Here is a 21,571-nt window from a genome sequence, read left to right on the forward strand (position 1 = left end):
CCCGGCATTCATTGCATCATTCCCGGGGCATGGATTATTGTGTACACCTGGGGAAATTTTGCCTTTCTTTGTCCAAATAGAGTGCGTTGTGAAAGACTTCACCAAAAGTCTCTCAAATCACTCTTTGAAGGATGGAAATGCAAATTGACAAAGGCAGCCTCCCCGTGTCTGGTCTTGGCAGCGAGCTTTTGTCGGGCGAGGGAGTCAGGGAGAAGGACAAAATCTCTGGGAGGGAGACATCACCTTGTGAGAAATGTGTTTTTGACTGAGTGCTCACGAGGTCCCTTCATCCCCACTTGGAGAAGAAGGTGCATGATGACTTTAGTCTCTGTGTCAATCTGAAAGTTTTCTTCTGCTTTTGATTCAGGAAATCCGAATATCAAGTCCCCAGAAACACTGAGGTGACAAACCAAGGAGGTGAGGAAGTTGGCGGGCCGTTCCACCCAGCACGGGCCCTCCAGACTCTCTAATGCCCAGAACGGCAAGAAGCAAGTGAAGGGACCGGCGGCAAAGAAGGCTCCCCCACCAGAGGAGGAGGATCCCAGGGTAAGCGTGGAGGCTTGGGTCTGTGGGGCACCAGGGATGTGCATGGAATCCAGAGACAGGGTTTGAACATGGCCACTTCTGTGGCCAGCACTCCCTTGTCCTTTCCCATGAGACGATTTCTTGCCTTGAGACCACATCACCAGGCACAGGCCCATTCACAGACCCGGAGGAACAACCTCACTTCCTCTTTGCTGTCCTGTCTAGCTTGGATTTTGCCTCAATCTTCACTTATGACTCATCTGCTCACCTTGAGAGCTCCAATCCTTCCTCCACTGTCTATCCACAGCAGAAGCTTTTGGAAGGCACCCTAATATGCTCAGTGTCCTCACAGCTACTGCCATATGTCCTGTCCCCTCTCCAAAACCAATATTCACCTCTCAAACTCTGTCCTTCTATTCACTGTGGAAAAGTGCTTGTGATTCCCGCTGACTCAGAGACCATTTCCTCCTCCACCCACAGGTGAAGTGCAAGGACTGCGGAGCCTTTGGGCACAACAGAAGAAGTACCAGGTGCCCCATGAAGTGTTGGCAAGGGGCCATAGCCCCCCTGCCCTTGGGCTCCAGTATTTGCAAGGAGAATGTGAAACCGGGGAATCTGCAGGTGCAGACAAACCCACGGCTCTTGCAGAAGCCAGAGAGAGAGAAGCAGCAAAGACAAAGGTGAGGAACCTGGGAGCTTGTAACCAATCTTTGGGCTGAAATCCAAGGAGACTCACGTGTCTCCCCAGCTCCACACGGTGTGCATAGCCACCCCCAGGCCAGGACAGGGGGGTGGAGACAACGAGATAGGAGCTCACTCTCCTCCAGGGTCGACACTCAGGTGCTCACTCAACTCCTCGGGAGTCACTCAAGGGGGTGGCAACATTTCAGAATTCTGCCCACGACAGGGAGAGAAGAAATGGAGAAAAAGGAAAGGACTGCATGAGAAAACCTGCAGGGTTCTCTGCAGTTGGGGGAATAATCGGAGGTGAGACAAAGGCCCAGGGCTTCACGACCTGTCTCCAAACCCAACACTGAAGGAGCCTGGGACACAGGAATATCTGTCCCAACTGGCTACAGGAAATTGAGTGCCCTGCACTTGACATCTTTTGTTTGCAGGCAACAAGAGCAGCACAGCAATGCTCTACTGCAGAGATTTCCCAGGAGAGCTCAAGGGAGTCCGCAGACGAATTGGAAGGAATTGACAGGGTCCTGTGTCTACGTGAGGGTGAGTCTCCCCTGGGCCCCCCTCTTGTTCACTTCGGGGGAAGCCCAATCTGCCTCAACCCCCTTCTGTGTGAGGGAACTCTTCAATTCCATGCCAGCCAATGTGATCAGTTCGTGTACTTGCCAGATCTCATTTTTCTTGCTGTTTAGGATTTGGCACTACTTCTTGCATGTCTGTCACCAAGATGCAGGTGGGGGCTGTGGAAGCGGTTTCATCACAGGTCTCCACAAGGTGGAATCCTTGATGTAAGAGATAGCTTTGCAATGGTGGTGCACACCCCCAAATTGTTCCTCAACACTCCTTACTCATGAAACCGCCTCCAAAACAGCAGGAGCTGTGCACATTCCCTAGAAAAATCTTGGAAAGAGCTCATGTCCACTTCCTTCAAGAGAGACACTGGGAAGAACCTTTCGATTCTCCTACCTGCCGCAAACACGTAGCAAGGTGACGGTGCAGTTTGTTTTATCCTGGCCACCACTGAGGTTGAGTCCCTCATCATTTTTAAACTCAACACCTTTATATCTCATAATATTCAATTTCATGGTACAAGTTCTGGTTTTCACCTATTTTATTGGGTTAGTTGTAATTTCTCTCCCTTGGTGAGGACGTTCTAATATGTAGTCTTTGTGTGTCTTTGTCTTGTCTTCCAGCATGCAAACAGGCCAAGACCCCTCTACAGAGGCGAGAGGAAATCTGCCCTGGGCCTCAGTCTCACATGTAGGCCACCTTCGAAGACACCTGACGTGAGGTCCAGCGGACCCGCAGTGTCTGCCATCCAAAGACCTGAACTGAGCCTCTTCTCACCTCGTGGAATTCAGAATGGTCAGGAAGTGCCTGTCCCTGACACGCCTCACGCAGCATTCAAGCACCTTGCCCCGGATCCTACCCTCATTGTCCAGCTGAGGGACAAGAAGCCCCATTTTTCCTCCCTGGAAGATCCCCAGGCTCCCTCTAAGACACATGGCCTGGGCCACGCTCACCAGCCCCAGGCACAAGCCATGTATCTGGATGTCAACTCCTATCCCAGCCCACAGGCTGCTGGACCTACTGTGGACCGGGATGCCAAAATCAGCATCAAGGCACCAGGCAAGAGACCTGCCCAGGTGCCAGTGCAGGCTTTCCAGACGCTCCCAAGGAAACCGAGACTCATTCCCTTCCAAGCACCTAAGAAGTGCACTCAGAGACCACATCTGGGGGTTTTCCAGACTCCCCAGCCTCCACCACGGACAACTGGACGGAGACCCACTGCGGGATGCCAGGTGACCAGAAAGATGCATGCCCAGGGGAAAAGCATTGACCTCCCGCCTCCACACCACAGACCTCACCTGAATACCGCTCAGCCCTGCACTGTGGCCCATCGCCCAGCACTGAAGCGTGTCCCAGGCCAGCCCCTCAGAATGCTCTTCAGGAGATTAGACAATGGCTGGTGGAGCTCCAGACTCCTGACTGCTCCCTCCTGCCTTCCAGCTGAGAAGCCAAGCCCTCCCGGGCAGAGCCCTCTCACACAAGAGACGTCTGAGGGACACTGTGCCCAAGTCCCACTGAGTGTCCTGGAGAATGACCTCCAGGTTTCCTCTTCCTTGGAAGAGAGTGACTCGGAGGGAGACACCTCCTGCCAAGGAAGACACGTCTTCCCACCCCAGGACACCTGGAACTGTCTGTCCAGTGAGGAGGAGAAGTCACAAGGAGCAAGGTTTTTCTCGCGAATCAGCCATTGCCCATCTCTGCTCTGGCTACACATGGTGGAAGCCCAGGCGATGCTTGTGGAAACACACAGGCAAACACTGCCCTCTTTCATGATGGAAGCAGAAGTGACGATTCAAAGGGCGGTAATCAAACTGGAATAGGAAGTTGTTTGACACTGAAATCCATTGGATACTACTGAGTTCGATTGCAGGGGTAAGGTCTCAACTAAAAGATAATAGGAAATGGATCTGTATCTCTCCTCCGATTTCAGAATTTGGGGAAAATGGGTAAAGGGCTCAAAAGAGTCCGTGGCAAATTGTAAAGACTTCCCTGACCTGGGATGAGATATTTTGACTCTGTGGGGTTATTTCTGTGGAAATCCTGATGCGGGATATTCTCATGGCTTTGTTCCTTTGGGTTACTAAACGTCATTAGAAAGTTGTGTTTTAAAATGTTCTTTTGTTATTAATAAAATTCTCCCAAAGGTGACCTGTGGTACGCACTTTTGATTTCTAGGCATGCAGACCATTTTAAAAATTTCTTTGACTCATCCAAGTTAAAGTGACTGGGTGAAGCACTGTTTGGCAGGACCTAGGGCTTATTAGAAACACAGATTCTCAGGCACACTCAGCCCCACGGCATCATTACATGCATTTTGACAGTGAGACCCAGGGAATCTTAGGCAGATTTCAGTGAGACAAGCGTGCCTGCAGACTTATTCGCACGGTGGCCTACATGGGACTCAGGGCGGGGTGGTTAGCAAATACCTGTGCCTGAAGCCTACTGCAAGAGATGCAAATTGAGGGTGTGTTTATTGCGGCCTGGGCACTGGGAGCTTTGGAAATCTCCCGACGTGATAACAGTGGGCAGCAAAGTTTGAGATCCACTGGAGGTGGTGAGCAAAGATTTCACCTGAGTCACCTGTGATCTCCATTTTCTCATTCGGGAAAAGCTCTGAGTAGGATCCAGAAAATTCCCATGCCTCGGTAAGGAACATTTCCATAGGAAGAACAAATGACTGCTCCTACCTCCTTGTAGGACATCCGTTGGCGAGTGCTTCTTTCAGTCTGCAGCCTTCTGTGCCTTCCAAGGAGGGCAGCCCCTGGGTGAACGCACAACGTCACCAAAAAGAAGGGAAAAGTCAAGATGGCACATTTCGGCAATACCCCAGCCTGCCATAGCTACTGAAGTGCTCCAGTCTCCTTGGGACCCGAGACAGACTTCCCTCCTTTCGGCATAGGCCCTGGTCTGGTCTCACGGCCTCTGTCCTGCCCCATAACTCTCTTAGAGATTCTGACAACCCCATTCACGCAGGCCCACCACTGAACAACCACACGCCAGTGCTGAGATGACTGCATTCCCTAGATCGACCTAGGGGATTTCAAATGGCAGCCCAGAGTGGAGAACACTTTAGCTAATACTCCTTTTCACAGTCTCGTGCACACAGAAATTTCTTCAATGTACAAGACTCAACACCAGGGAATTAGGAGTTTGGATGTCTAGGAAGGATCCATCTGTTTCTATTTCTCACAAGTTCCCTGGGGACGCTGATGCTGCTCTTTCAAGACCCACTTCCACTAGCACTCAGCCTGGGAAAGAAAGCACAGGACACACAAGCCCTGACAGCCAACCATCATCTCGCTACAAACACAGTGGGTTTCCGTGAAGATCACCCATGGTCTCGCAGAAAGCCTACAGTACTCGCGTATTCTCAGGACATTGAGAGAAGTATACAGGAGGCGATAGGGTCTCAGCAGGACCACCTTCAGGAAACAGCACGCCATACTACATTCAGACGACCTTGCTTGAGCATCTAGTGTGCAGTCACATGTTCCTTAGGGCTCCCTGGGTACAAGGAATTGAGCTGGGAACCTCAATTCATTAGAAAATTTAACTCTGCTCTACCTTGGTAGTTAGTACTCTAAAGCCCACGCCAGGAAGGAAGACGTGGAAAAGCGAGAAGAGGGAGCAAGGACATTGAGGGGAGACAGGCGAATTGGTGGCAGACCGCTATTGGGACCTGGAAGACTTTCAACAGCTCAGGCACAGTTAGGAAGCCATCCTCGCACCATCATTTTGGCCAATGGCAGTTCCTGGGCACTTGAAGGGAAATAGAAAATTCTGCACAAGGACGACGCTTTCCTCTGCAGCCTTTCCAGGCTGCCAGGAGCAGTTCCGGTGCCCCCAGTGCATCTTGGAAAAAACTCTGGGGGCTCCTGCCCAACATTCACTAGCCTTCAACGTCATCGAGAGGCATTCTGGGGTCCCTGAGCTCAAGTGAAAAATTGATGGTGGCGCTGGCTCGCTAAGGACGCCCACACTGGTCTTTCTGGCAGCTGCAAGTGTCACTGCTGGGCCTCGGACGTAGTTCGAGATTTGTCCAGAGACTCAGGCAGCCAAGGACACCCGTCCTGATTCTCTGCTTCTGGCACGCAATGGCCTCCGCCCGCCAGATGAACAACAAATTTTTCAGGAACGTCCTCAGACAGACAGGTTCTTTGCCATAGAGGGAGAGTCTGGGAGCTGCACTCTCTATAGCGGTCTCTTTGGGAACCTGCATGCATATCTTCAGTCAATCGGAAACACTTGAGAAACAGAGAAACGCTAGTCATTGTCGACTACAGATAACCAGAACTAGAAGCCATAAAGACAACAGGTAAAATAATAAAAATAACAGTGAATAGTAACGATAACAATGGGTTTCATCGACCCAACGATGATGCTACTCCCAATCATTATAGTATTGGAGATCATGCTCAGCCTCTGAGGAGGGCAAATAATGTGCAGATTCTCTTCAAGAATTACAGTCGACTGAAACATTCCACATTGGTCTACCCAACAGGATGCTTTCAGGTCAACGTCCTGCCTCCAAAGCCAGAGAAACTGAGAAGGAGCCCCCAGGGTTGGCTTCCTCTCCACACTGTGCTGCACACACTGCCAGGGCCATGACACATGAGAAATGAGGGCACTGTGTACTCTTGGAAATTACACCTGAATCTTTTTTGGTATTGGCTGGTGATACGATGCTCCACGAGGCACATCCTAGCAAAATCAGAGAAAAAGTCTGGAAACGAACAGCTGCTTTCAACCAACACTCCAACTACGGCAATCCAACTTCCCAAATTGGTAGCATTCACGTCTAACAGCAATAAACTAAAATACTACGATGGAGGAGAAGGCTTACTGACAATATCCTTCCTTCTGCAAAGAAAGAGCTATAAATATGAAATCTAGGAAAAACTCTGTAGAGTTTTAGGAAAAATATAAAATACCCCTAATTGAAATAAACGGCCGTATAAATTAGGAGCAGTTAACACATATCTTAGTTGGGGAAATTCAACACAAAACACTTTCTCGTATAAGTTCTCATGGATTCCACTCTAAATCCCAAGGGATTTTCTCTGCAATGCTGAGGAGGCAATTGACAAATTAAGAATTAAAAGAACAGAACCAAAAAGAGTCTATGCAAATTGGAATAATTCCTGGTGTGAAAGGGATACCTTTATTTTTCCGAAAGTACGCAGTTTATTCTGCCTTGGGAAGCCAGTCGTGAGACTGGCAAGTGCTACTCCGATTACGTGGAGGGTGGGTAAGGGGCAATTCAGGCCAGTGGTGTGAGAATCACGGGGGGCACGCCATCCTTGGAGCGGGCAGAGGCCACCAGGAGGCCCAAGGCTGCGGTGGGAGATCAGGGAGGGGCCCCTACTGCCCAGGTTCCAGGGCAGGAGGATGGGATCAAGCCGTGGCTACGGAGCCAGGACCTAGGGCATTTTGCCAAGTTCATAAATTATTAATGTAATGCAATTTTCAAAGTCCATATGGTTGCAAACCTCTGCAAACCACAAACTGCGGAAACTCCCCAGGGTACCAATAATCTGGAAAAACGGAGACACTCCACCCACGTTACTGGCGGTTGTACATAGTCACCCGCTTTGGAGGTCAAGCTGGTCCCTTTGAATCAATGAGCAACTACCCAGACGAGATCACAGGGCATTTCCATTCCCAACCGTCCCATCGTCAAAACACAGACCTGTGCCTAACCGTCTCCTGGGCCTGACCACTAGCGGGAAGTTGTGAAAGTCACACAAATATCAACCAAAGGGAGATGAGGCTAGAAAAAGAAAGTCCCACGTCATCTACATACTACCGAGTACAGGACTAAGAGACTGAGCCGAGTGGAGCTGCCTGGCTCAACCAAAGGGACCTGGCAGGAACAATTACTTGAGTCACAAGACACAGTGCAAAAGAAGCCAGTCCCAGCAGGACGCAGATCGCACAATGCCTTCTCTGTGGATTCCTAGAGCAGTCCCATGCATAGACATCGAAAGGAGAATGGTGGAAGAGGGGTCTGCAGGGAGGGAAGAATGAAGAGTGGGTGTTTAATAGATAGGGACTTTCAGTTGCAGAATATGAAAAGCTGGGGAGACGGACGATGGTGATGTTTGCACAACGAGGTGAATGTACTGAGGGCGGTAGAAGTCTACACTTCAATGCCTTCCAAGAAGAACTACCACGTTACACATAATTCGCCACAAGAACAAAAGTGCAAAGTGGAGAAAGATAGAGGCATTAGCACAGAGGTTTCTTTTCCTTACAGAAAACAGATATTCTTCAAAGTATGCCCAGGAGTGCCTGGCATTTTAAAATGCTTGAAAATGCTAAGCAACACAGGACGGTTTATGGCTTCAAGACCTGCTTACGTCAAAGGTGGGTAGATGAGATGGATTGACTGAGATCCCCTTAACGAGGTCACGTGACCTTGAATCAGTATAAAAGCCTGCCCGGAAGGGAAACTCCCCCTCTGACCCTTCCGCAGGCACCTTGGAAGCTGCATCCCATCCAGGGCAGCTGTTCTTGAACCCAGCTGTAGAGAATCAGAGCGGAGGATCACTACTGGATTTCAGGTGGGTTTCCATTACAAACTGCCCCCTCTGACGATCCCTCTGACAGGGAGGACAGTAGGACAAAGAGGGAGCGATGTGTCTTGAGGCACAGGGCTATTGATTCTTTAATTTTCACAGGAATTTTGAGAAAGAGATCCATGAGATACATCCTTTTCAATGCTCATTATCAGACAAAGTTCAAATTCCAGAGGAAATAGACCCCAGTCCCCGATGTGCATGGGGCAGTGAGTGAGCAGGAATGGAAACTCGCTGGCTTTGGCTATGGGCCTTAAAGCCTAGACAATAGATTAGTTCACACTTAGTTCAAACATATTCAGTTCAGATTTCTTGGAAAGTCATTAAAATAGGGTCATGAAGATGACAAATAAAACAATACAGTTCTGACCATGCTGACCCTGGCAGGCCTCCAGGCCAGTAGAGGAGAAAACATTTTTCCTATCTGAATTGGAATTTGAAAAGTGCCTCCTCTCGTGTCAAAGAGGAACTTCCAGTTTTCGATAGGAAAGCTTACTTTGCTTTTGACATTCCAAGACGTGTGCCCCGGCATTCATTGCATCATTCCCGGGGCATGGATTATTGTGTACACCTGGGGAAATTTTGCCTTTCTTTGTCCAAATAGAGTGCATTGTGATAGACTTCACCAAAGTCTCTCAAATCACTCTTTGAAGGATGGAAATGCAAATTGACAAAGGCTGCCTCCCGTGTCTGGTCTTGGGCAGCGAGCTTTTGTCGGGCGAGGGAGTCAGGGAGAAGGACAAAATCTCTGGGAGGGAGACATCACCTTGTGAGAAATGTGTTTTGACTGAGTGCTCACGAGGTCCCTTCATCCCCACTTGGAGAAGAAGGTGCATGATGACTTTAGTCTCTGTGTCAATCTGAAAGTTTTCTTCTGCTTTTGATTCAGGAAATCCGAATATCAAGTCTCCAGAAACACTGAGGTGACAAACCAAGGAGGTGAGGAAGATGGCGGGCCGTTCCACCCAGCACGGGCCCTCCAGACTCTCTAATGCCCAGAACGGCAAGAAGCAAGTGAAGGGACCGGCGGCAAAGAAGGCTCCCCCACCAGAGGAGGAGGATCCCAGGGTAAGCGTGGAGGCTTGGGTCTGTGGGGCACCAGGGATGTGCATGGAATCCAGAGACAGGGTTTGAACATGGCCACTTCTGTGGCCAGCACTCCCTTGTCCTTTCCCATGAGACGATTTCTTGCCTTGAGACCACATCACCAGGCACAGGCCCATTCACAGACCCGGAGGAACAACCTCACTTCCTCTTTGCTGTCCTGTCTAGCTTGGATTTTGCCTCAATCTTCACTTATGACTCATCTGCTCACCTTGAGAGCTCCAATCCTTCCTCCACTGTCTATCCATAGCAGAAGCTTTTGGAAGGCACCCTAATATGCTCAGTGTCCTCACAGCTACTGCCATATGTCCTGTCCCCTCTCCAAAACCAATATTCACCTCTCAAACTCTGTCCTTCTATTCACTGTGGAAAAGTGCTTGTGATTCCCGCTGACTCAGAGACCATTTCCTCCTCCACCCACAGGTGAAGTGCAAGGACTGCGGAGCCTTTGGGCACAACAGAAGAAGTACCAGGTGCCCCATGAAGCGTTGGCAAGGGGCCATAGCCCCCCTGCCCTTGGGCTCCAGTATTTGCAAGGAGAATGTGAAACTGGGGAATCTGCAGGTGCAGCCAAACCCACGGCTCTTGCAGAAGCCAGAGAGAGAGAAGCAGCAAAGACAAAGGTGAGGAACCTGGGAGCTTGTAACCAATCTTTGGGCTGAAATCCAAGGAGACTCACGTGTCTCCCCAGCTCCACACGGTGTGCATAGCCACCCCCAGGCCAGGACAGGGGGGTGGAGACAACGAGATAGGAGCTCACTCTCCTCCAGGGTCGACACTCAGGTGCTCACTCAACTCCTCGGGAGTCACTCAAGGGGGTGGCAACATTTCAGAATTCTGCCCACGACAGGGAGAGAAGAAATGGAGAAAAAGGAAAGGACTGCATGAGAAAACCTGCAGGGTTCTCTGCAGTTGGGGGAATAATCGGAGGTGAGACAAAGGCCCAGGGCTTCACGACCTGTCTCCAAACCCAACACTGAAGGAGCCTGGGACACAGGAATATCTGTCCCAACTGGCTACAGGAAATTGAGTGCCCTGCACTTGACATCTTTTGTTTGCAGGCAACAAGAGCAGCACAGCAATGCTCTACTGCAGAGATTTCCCAGGAGAGCTCAAGGGAGTCCGCAGACGAATTGGAAGGAATTGACAGGGTCCTGTGTCTACGTGAGGGTGAGTCTCCCCTGGGCCCCCCTCTTGTTCACTTCGGGGGAAGCCCAATCTGCCTCAACCCCCTTCTGTGTGAGGGAACTCTTCAATTCCATGCCAGCCAATGTGATCAGTTCGTGTACTTGCCAGATCTCATTTTTCTTGCTGTTTAGGGTTTGGCACTACTCCTTGCATGTCTGTCACCAAGATGCAGGTGGGGGCTGTGGAAGCAGTTTCATCACAGGTCTCCACAAGGTGGAATCCTTGATGTAAGAGATAGCTTTGCAATGGTGGTGCACACCCCCAAATTGTTCCTCAACACTCCTTACTCATGAAACCGCCTCCAAAACAGCAGGAGCTGTGCACATTCCCTAGAAAAATCTTGGAAAGAGCTCATGTCCACTTCCTTCAAGAGAGACACTGGGAAGAACCTTTCGGTTCTCCTACCTGCCGCAAACACGTAGCAAGGTGACGGTGCAGTTTGTTTTATCCTGGCCACCACTGAGGTTGAGTCCCTCATCATTTTTAAACTCAACACCTGTATATCTCATACTATTCAATTTCATGTTACAAGTTCTGGTTTTCACCTATTTTATTGGGTTAGTTGTAATTTCTCTCCCTTGGTGAGGACGTTCTAATATGTAGTCTTTGTGTGTCTTTGTCTTGTCTTCCAGCATGCAAACAGGCCAAGACCCCTCTACAGAGGCGAGAGGAAATCTGCCCTGGGCCTCAGTCTCACATGTAGGCCACCTTCGAAGACACCTGACGTGAGGTCCAGCGGACCCGCAGTGTCTGCCATCCAAAGACCTGAACTGAGCCTCTTCTCACCTCGTGGAATTCAGAATGGTCAGGAAGTGCCTGTCCCTGACACGCCTCACGCAGCATTCAAGCACCTTGCCCCGGATCCTACCCTCATTGTCCAGCTGAGGGACAAGAAGCCCCATTTTTCCTCCCTGGAAGATCCCCAGGCTCCCTCTAAGACACATGGCCTGGGCCACGCTCACCAGCCCCAGGCACAAGCCATGTATCTGGATGTCAACTCCTATCCCAGCCCACAGGCTGCTGGACCTACTGTGGACCGGGATGCCAAAATCAGCATCAAGGCACCAGGCAAGAGACCTGCCCAGGTGCCAGTGCAGGCTTTCCAGACGCTCCCAAAGAAACCGAGACTCACTCACTTCCAGGCACCTAAGAAGAGCACTCAGAGACCACATCTGGGGGTTTTCCAGACTCCCCAGCCTCCACCACGGACAACTGGACGGAGACCCACTGCGGGATGCCAGGTGACCAGAAAGATGCATGCCCAGGGGAAAAGCATTGACCTCCCGCCTCCACACCACAGACCTCACCTGAATACCGCTCAGCCCTGCACTGTGGCCCATCGCCCAGCACTGAACCGTGTCCCAGGCCAGCCCCTCAGAATGCTCTTCAGGAGATTAGACAATGGCTGGTGGAGCTCCAGACTCCTGACTGCTCCCTCCTGCCTTCCAGCTGAGAAGCCAAGCCCTCCCGGGCAGAGCCCTCTCACACAAGAGACGTCTGAGGGACACTGTGCCCAAGTCCCACTGAGTGTCCTGGAGAATGACCTCCAGGTTTCCTCTTCCTTGGAAGAGAGTGACTCGGAGGGAGACACCTCCTGCCAAGGAAGACACGTCCTCCCACCCCAGGACACCTGGAACTGACTGTCCAGTGAGGAGGAGAAGTCACAAGGAGCAAGGTTTTTCTCACGAATCAGCCATTGCCCATCTCTGCTCTGGCTACACATGGTGGAAGCCCAGGCGATGCTTGTGGAAACACACAGGCAAACACTGCCCTCTTTCACGATGGAAGCAGAAGTGACGATTCAAAGGGCGGTAATCAAACTGGAATAGGAAGTTGTTTGACACTGAAATCCATTGGATACTACTAAGTTCGATTGCATGGGTAAGGTCTCAACTAAAAGATAATAGGAAATGGATCTGTATCTCTCCTCCGATTTCAGAATTTGGGGAAAATGGGTAAAGGGCTCAAAAGAGTCCGTGGCAAATTGTAAAGACTTCCCTGACCTGGGATGAGATATTTTGACTCTGTGGGGTTATTTCTGTGGAAATCCTGATGCGGGATATTCTCATGGCTTTGTTCCTTTGGGTTATTAAACGTCATTAGAAAGTTGTGTTTTAAAATGTTCTTTTGTTATTAATAAAATTCTCCCAAGGGTGACCTGTGGTATGCACTTTTGATTTCTAGGCATGCAGACCATTTTAAGAATTTGTTTGACTCATCCCAGTTAAAGTGACTGGGTGAAGCATTGTTGGCAGGACCTAGGGCAGCAAAGTTTCAGGTCCACTGGAGGTGGTGAGCAAAGATTTCACCTAACTCACCTGTGATCGCCATTTTCTCATTTGGGAAAAGCTCTGAGTAGGATCCAGAAAATCCCCCTGCCTCGGTCAGGAACATTTCCTCAGGAAGAACAAAGGACTGCTCCTACCTCCCTGTGGGACATCCGTTGGCGAGTGCTTCTTTCAGTTTGCTGGATTCTGTGCCTTCCAAGGAGGGCAGCCCCTGGTTGAATGCGCAAGGTCATGAAAAATAAGGGAAATTCAAGATGGCACATGGGGACAATACCCCAGCCTGCTATAGCTTCTGAAGTGCTCTAGTCTGCCTGGGTCCCGGGACAGCGTTCCCTCCTTTTGGCCTAGGTCATTTCCCTGGAAACCCAGAGTTGAGAACACTTTAGCTAATAATCCTTCTCACAATTTCGTACACTTTGATTTTTCATGGATGTACAGTGCTCAACGTTAGGAAATTATGAGTTTCATATTCTAGGAAGGACCCATCAGTTCCCTTTCTCACATGGTCCCTGGGGACTTGGATGCTGATCCCTCCAGACCCTCTTCTAGTAGCACTAAGCCTGATAAAGCAAGCACAGGACACACATTCCCTGACAGGCAACCATAGTCTCTCAAAACAAGCACAGTGGGTTTCAGGGAAGATCACCCATGGTCTCCCTGAAAGCCTAAATTTTTCGCGTACACTCAGGACATTGAGAGAAGCGTAGAGGAGGCAACAGGATCTCAGCAGGGCAGCCTTCAGGAAACATCCTGTGTTCCTACCTTCGAACAACATGGATTCAGCATCTACTGTGTGCTCCCACGTTTGTTAGAGTGCCCTGAGTGCGAGACATTGAGCTCGGAAGCTTAACACATTACTGGAATTATCTCTGCTCTAACTTGGTAGTTACGGACTCTAAATCCTGTGCCAGAAAGGAAGATGTGGAAATAGGAGATGAGGGAGCAAGGACATTGAAGGGAGATACGCGAATTGGTGGGAGAATGGTATTGTGTCCTAGTATATTTTCAGCTGCTCAGGAACAATTAGGAAGCCATCCTTGCACCATTATGTTGGCCAATGGCAGTTCCTGGGCACTTGAAAGGAAATAGAACATTCTGCAAAGGGAGGAGTGGTTCCTCTGCAGCCTTTCCAGGCAGGCAGGAGCAGTTCCAATGCCCCCAGGATACATTGGAAACAATTCTGTGGGCTCCTGCCCACCATTTGCTAGCTTTCTATGTCATCAAGAGCCATTCTTGGGTCCCTGAGCTGAAGTTGAAAACTTTGTGGTGGCTCCCCCTGGCTAAGGACACCCACACTGGGGCTTTCTCGCAGCTGCAAGCCACTGCTGGGCCTCTGACATAGCTCTAGATTTGTCCAGAGGCTCAAGCAGCCAAGGACACACTTCCTGGTTCTTTCCTTCTGGCACGCAATGGCCTCTGCCTGCCAGATCGACAACAATATTTCAGGAACACCATCAGACCAACAGGTTCTTTTCCCTAGAGGGACAGTCTGGGAGCTGCAGTGTCTTCGTCGTCTCTTGGGGAACCTGCATACACATCTTCAGTCAATCAAACACTGTTCGGAAATAGAGTAACTCTATTCATTGTGGAAAAAACATAATCAGACATATAAGCCATCAAGACAACAGGTAAAATAATAAAAATAATGGTGAATATCATTGAGAACAATGAGGATCATCAACCCAATGATGCTAATCCCAATCATTATAATATTGAAAATAATGCTCAGCCTCTGAGGAGGGCAAATAACGTGCAGATTCTCTTCAAGAATTACAGTCAACTGAAACGCTCTGCATTTGTGTACCAGAGAGGTTGCTGTCAGGTCAACTTCATGCCTCTAAAGACAGAGAAACTGATAAGGAGCCCACAGTGTTCACTTCTTCTCCACACTGTGCTACATGGATTGATTGAGATCCCCTTAACAAGGTCACATAACCTTCAAACAGTAGAAAAGTGTGACAGAATAGGAAACTGCCACTCTGATCCTTCTGCAGGCACTTTAGAAGCTGCATTACGTCCAGGGGAGCTGTTCCTGTACCCGCTTGTCAATAATGAGACTGGAGGAGCACAGCTGGATTTCAGGTGAGTCTCCACTCCAAGTTGACATTTCAGGTTATCCCTCTGAGAAAGGGGACATTAGCAATAACAGAGAGTGATGTGACTTTAGGCAGTGGGGTACAGATTCTTTAATTTTCATAGGAATTCTGAGAAAGAGATGGATAAAATATATCATTTCCAATGTTAATTATTACATGAGGTTCAAATCCCAGAGGCAGTAGACCCCAGTTCCTGATGTGTGTGGGGCAGTGAGTAGCTAAGGAAACTTGGTGGGTTTGGCTATGGGAACTGAAAGCCTAAATAAGTGATTTGTTCATACTTAGTTCAAACATATTCACTTCTCATTTCTTGGAAGCTAGTTAAAAAGGGGTCATGAAGATGACAAACGAAATAAAACAGCTCTGACCCTGCTGAACCTGTGAGGCTTCCTGTCTGGTGGAGCAGAAAACAGTTTTTCCACATGAATTTGAATTTGAAAACTGCATGGAATGGCCTCTGAATCCAAGGAGATAAGAAACTTTTCAGAAACCTCATCAGATTAATAGGTTCTTTTCCATAGAGGGAGAGTCTTTGAGCTGCAGTGTCTATGTCTGTCTCTTGGGTAACCTTCATAAACATCTTCGGTAAATCAGACACTCTTCAGAAATAGAGAAACTATATTCATGGTTGAATAACGATACCCACAAATTTAAGCCACACAGACAATGGATGTAATAATAAAAATATTGGTGCATATCAATGATAATAATGATGATAATCAACACAATGATGCTAATCCTAATAATTATAATATGCAAAATAATATTCGCTCTATGAATAAGGTAAAGATAGTAAAGAGTCTCATCAATGACAGGTACACATCCTGGGTGTGATCGAGGTCGTTTTGAGTCAGAGTGCCAGCTTCACATGATGCAACACACTTGTTCCCTGAAGCCAAAGACACATAGCAGAAGAGATGAGAAATGCAAACTAGATGTTGGTATGTGCAAACAGAGGTACCCCTGCATGAACTATGGGTGCCTTGGCATTAGGTCTAAGAATAAAAGGACTCTGGTTGCAGTCATGCATTTCATTAGACACGTGAGTTTTCAGGGATGTTGTAGGGCTTACTGACTTGAAGTCAGGCACCCTGCTTCATGAATGGTGTACACCAACCCAGCTGATTAGGAACAGAAAATACCCAGCATTATGTTACTTCAAAGTGTCTGGCTGCCTTTCTGTCATCTGCCCGTCCCAGATGCCACAAGGATCAGACATCTTGGTCCTATAGATTGGAACTGAAATATTGTAGGGCATCTGCTTGTCTTGGTCCCATTTTGACCCATTCTTGCTGGGAAGCAAGGAAGACTAAGCCCTCGCATCCTCCTGGGTGGAGATAAGGGAACCAAGAATCCCTGACCTTGATGGATCCTGGAACACCACACATCAAAAGAGCTTCTGGGCTCTAAGGGCTGTTGTAGTGCCTGGAGCTTAATGTTCCACACAACCAAGGATTCTGAGTCCCAGGAGAGAGGGCCATGTGTGGTTTCAGAGTCTTGCCCATTTGCAGGGATCGCAACCGAAGCAGCCACCTGGCTGAACAACAGAATGCTGTTTGGCATCTTGCAGAAGGGAGGGCTCCACCCAGAGTCCTTCCTCCTCTACCAGGCATTCTTCTTCAAGAGGGGTACACACTTGAGTTCCCATACGATCCTATCATCTCCTGCGGGTTGTTTACCTTTTCCCTTCCTGATACTGGTGTTTGTCTCATGGAAACATTTCATGGTGCAATCCTAGGATGCCAACTCAAGCTTCGCCATGAAAGTCCATCTGGGTACTTTGTCATAGACTCAGAGGAATCTACATATAATTTAAATCTTTTAGGATAATATATCAAAAGTATAACGATTAGTATTCACATCATTATGATGGTCATTTTGATCGTTACTATCCATCATTATTTTTATTATGATCATTCTTGTCATTGATAATTTTTGTGGTTGTTGGCATACAGCAGTCTATAGAGATTCTCTGTTAAGAAGGGTGTCTGATTCAATGAAGATGAGGAGGATTCACCTACAGACACAAACACACGCAGCCAATCCCAGGGTGATGCTGCACCACATGGGGTCCTTTTGGAAGTTGATCTTCTGATATTTCCATGTACCCTGTGGGGCAGGGACCATGCCATGCTTGCTACAGAGGCTTCAGGAAGGTGTCTTCTCCTATCTTGAGCAGCTGGAAAAAATTAGAAGCACTTTGATGGTCCTAGAAACCATATGTGCAGGTCTGTGAGCCAAAGAAAGGAACTCCTAGGACAAACCTATCCAATACGATGTTATCTATGTCAACTCTGGGGCCTCGCAATCCCTTCACTCAGCCTGGGGTGATGATGCCCTCCAAGGGCCCTGGGTGGAGGTGTGGGAAGTAAGAGGTGGGGCCAGTCAGGAGTCCAGCATGATTTGATGGCGGAAGGGCAGCTGTACAGTGAGTGATGATGTGTTACTGTGTAAATAATGTGCTGGGCAGGTGGAGCTCTGAGCCAGGGGGGAGGTTCTGCTGTCACTTTGGAGATCTGCCTGTCTTGTAGCTAGCCCTGCCCAAGAAGCCATCTGGTCAAACTACTGACACCTGTTGAGTGTCGTGGGGAAGGCAGGCCACAAACCTTGGTGCCTCCACCTCCACCCAGGGCTCCTCTCCAAGAAGGTTTTGCAGAGCCCCCCATATGACCCATGCCCTCCTGGGGCTTGTGATATTTTCCCCTTCTGCTGTTCCTCTAATCCATCATGAAGCACAACCATGATGCAGTGCCAGGACTCTCCTAACTAGCCCAGGAGTCTCCATCTCTGTACACTGTCATACCTCACATGCTTAGCAGAACCTGTATGCTAATCTCCATCCCCATTTTCACGTTCTTAAAAATTTTCCTATTTACGTCAGTATAACTCTCACGGTTATCTTGTGGTGCTTCACTACGTTGTCATTATAAGTGTTTTTCTTTTCTTTTACACCAATCATTTTTGGTTTATTATTACACAGCGCTGAAAATATTTTTCTTTATTTCAGAGGTGTGTCCAATTCCTGAGGACTATTGGGACGGTCCTTACTGACAGCATACACACAGCAGGTCCAGGGCTGCCCCTGTACCATCTAGTGCCCATTCAAAGAAAGAGATTCCTAATAGATCATCTGTCCCCTGAGGGCCAGGGGTCACCTCCTGCCTGCAGTGGACACTGGGGAGGGCATACTAGTCCCTCCCTGATCCTCCAGAAATGGTGACAAGCACCCATGTGGTCCTAACAAGCATGTGTGGAGCCCCACAAAGCCAAGGAGTGCCTCTGCAAGAACCAGATTCCTCCACAAGGTTTCCTATGTGAAAGGAGGGGCCCAGACAACCTTGGGGCAGCTGTGGTCCTCCTGATACACCAGAATTATTCTAAATCACCTGGGAGACTATGGATCTACTCCAGCCTTCATTTAATGGCAGGAGAAGGATTCACCTCCCGCCAGAGTCTCCTAAGGATTTTCTAGTCCATTTAGGTGTCTGGGAACCGCCCAAAAAATATGTGCAAGGAACTCCAGGAATTTCAAAGATCCCTCTGGTGTCCAGGGATGTCTGCAGCTGTCCTGCAAGCATGGAGAGCACAGCTGGCCTCCAATAACCTTTGAAGGTTCACTTCCTCCAAGGAGGCGGGAGCCCAGGTGGCTCCTGCATGCATGGGCAGCACAGGCGAGTTGTGGAGACCAGATGTCCCCATTTGGGAGTATGGGAGACCAGATGTCCCCACTTGAGAGTCTGGGAGACCAGATGTCCCCACTTGAGAGTCTTGGAGACAGATGTGTCCATGCAGGAATATGGGAGACAAGAGGGCAGCCAGGCAACTCTGCTGTGAGGGCTGATGGAGTCCAGGAGGAGCCCTGTTCCCTGCAGTACAGAACACTGAGCCCCAGGGGGAGGCCATGGTGTAGCTCTTGTGTCTTGCCTTCCTGTAGGGAACCTGCCCAACCAGTCAGCTACTGAACTGCTGAAAACTGTTGAGTGACATATGGAAGGCAGGACGGGATGAGGGTCCCTATACCTCTGCCCTCTAGACTCTGATAAGCTAAATTCCATCTACTCTGTTGAATATTAACATCATTATTAGCATTATTTATGTCTTGATGGTCATTATCATGGTTACTCATATTTATTTTTATTATACTGTTCCTAGGAATCATTTTTGTGTTTGTTATTATGAAATGTTAAAGAGATTTTCTTTGTGAAAGAAGGGTCTGATTTTCTGAGGATGATTAAGGGGGTCCCTGCAAGTAGATATACACTCACTGGTCTCAGGCAGACACTGGACTGCCTGCTGCCCTTTAAAAGCAGGAGCCTGCCTCCAGGGGCCCGACTTATGCCTCAGTTGGTCTCTCTCCTCTGACCAGCTTCTGTCCCGTCATCCCCCTAAGCCTCTTCATCACCATGTCCTTGGCCTCCGTTCCTCTGCACTGGTTTTCCCCACAGCTCCCCTCATCTCCTCCTCAATCTAATGCTGTACTTAGATCTCCCATGGGCAACTGGGAAGGTCAACTTCCTACCAGTAACCCCCAGTTTCCCTGCTCCCCATCCAGGCCCAGGTCCCATCTGGCCTTCCCCCTTCCCCGACCCACCAATCACCCTGACCCAGGTCCCCTTGTAAGCCCAGCATCCACTCCTTCTCCCACTCTCTTCCCATTTCTGTCCCTTCCCTGACTCACTTCCTGTTGCCTTCCCAGGTCAAAGACCTGTGGCTTCTGCCCCAGGTCACCTAGGATGTGTTGGCCGCCCTAAAGCTTTGTCCCCAACTGCAAGTACCTGCATGTTAACTTCCTCTCAGACAAGGACATCCCCCTCCCCAAGTTGCACCAGCAGCCTTCAGCGCTTCTCCCTCACAAACATGTCCCTTCTTTCTGAGCCTTCAGGAGTCTCAGTGCCCCTCCATGTCCCCCTGAGGCCCTGCTCTCCCAGAAGCTGTCCCTAATCAGTAGGTCTTAAGACCCTGCCAGGGTTCCTGCCTTTTCCTCCATCATGACATGACAGTGAAGCCTCTCCGAGGGCTCCATTTGGGAGGAAAAAAAAGATCACAGAGGCTAATCCAACTGATGCAAAACAAATCCCCTTTAAGAGAACTTCCTTTAGAAAATACCATGCCTAAAATAAGGCCAAGGGAAATTTAACTTTTATATGTAAGTGTAGATTACAGTCATCCCAGAATTGAGAGCCATTACTCAGGAGCAGACTTCAGCCACTTAATTGCCCCTTTCGGAAAAGAGGGATGAAACTCTGAAACGGATCTGGAAGAGGTGGGTGGAGCTAAAGGACAATGTATAACCAGCCTTACTTAGGAATGTAGGTACCAAATCATTAACTATTCCGTCAAAATTTAAACAGCAATGGGTGCAAAACAGCATTATCAACATAATTTATAAGGAATGGAAGAATGCTTTACAGCATATACAGTTTTACCAAGTTAGCTATTTAAGCCATTTGGCCATCAGTGGTATGGTTACATAATAATAAATCATCATAAATTGGAACTTAATCCAATAATGAAAAAAAGGTGATTCCACACCTGAACCTTTTTAGTTTTATACGATAGTTTGACCTTCGAAAACATTTAAAAATCATGCCAATTGATGGGGAGAGTGTTTTTAATCCAGAAAATTACAGGAACATATTTAACAGTGAATGGTTTGCACTGGAATGGTTTGCAGCGGAAGCGTTTGCACTAAACATAAATCTGAGCAAACGGTGGAACCCCTTTCTGTCCCCAGTTTTACCCTCCCCCCCCCTCCTCCCCCGCCCCTCCCTCCACAGTCAGGGAACAGAGTGAGGACGCCCCGCCCGGGAGGAACACACCTTCCCGCGGGGCGTCGCGATGTGAACCCCCGGGACGGGATGTGGACACAGGACCCGGCGTCACGGGAGCCCCTGGTGGAATCCCCGCACGGACACGGCCTCCCTGAGGGAGCGAAGGGCGGGCTTGCGGACCGCGGGTCAGGGACGGAGGGAGGGTCTCGGGAGTGACCGCGGTCTGCGGGGCCCCTGGCCAGGGGGAGGGCGCGGCGACCTGGAGCCGCCCTCCAGGGGGCAAGAGGTGCAGAATCCCCCTCCCATGGGGACTTGACCCCAAGCAGGGTGTACAGGGGAGACCCCGTGGAGACAGGAAGACAAAGAACGGAGAGCAAACCGGCTCGGACCGATTTTAAGCGGAAACGGATGCGCCCACAGAACCAGCAGCAGAACTACCCGGGGGCCTCTCGCGGCCCCACGGAGCTCCTCGCGGGGCCGCGCGTGCGCGGATTGTTACGTCCCGGCGTCCGGACTGCGCATGTGGAGGGCGGGGCGATGGGGCCCTGAATCGCTGCTGCAACACAGAAATAAGGAAACTCACGCCCTGGGGGCTGACCTTTGAATGGGAAATCTACTTCCCGGTCTGCAGGAAACTGGGAGCTCTGGGAGGCGGGGCTTGGAAGGAGGAGGCTGTGGGCGGGGCCTGGGAGGAGGGGCGTGTGTGGGCGGGGCCTGCGTGCCTCCGCCCCGTGCGTTTCCGGTCTGCCTGTACTTCCGCCTGCGGA

General features: G+C 49.5%; 1 protein-coding gene across 1 annotated transcript; it reads left to right on the forward strand.

Annotated features, from left to right (window-relative positions):
* Nucleotides 1–519: 519 nt before the first annotated feature.
* Nucleotides 520–21,353, forward strand: LOC131393865 (putative protein FAM90A12P; the record flags this gene model as incomplete). The annotated part of the gene is made up of 5 exons (XM_058524855.1): nucleotides 520–546; nucleotides 1,006–1,080; nucleotides 3,063–3,353; nucleotides 20,811–20,989; nucleotides 21,131–21,353. Coding segments are annotated over 5 exons (795 nt in total), but the record flags the coding sequence as incomplete, so codon positions are not given.
* Nucleotides 21,354–21,571: the final 218 nt, after the last annotated feature.

This window comes from Diceros bicornis, chromosome 29 (genome assembly GCF_020826845.1).
Source record: "Diceros bicornis minor isolate mBicDic1 chromosome 29, mDicBic1.mat.cur, whole genome shotgun sequence".
Lineage (NCBI taxonomy): Eukaryota > Metazoa > Chordata > Mammalia > Perissodactyla > Rhinocerotidae > Diceros > Diceros bicornis.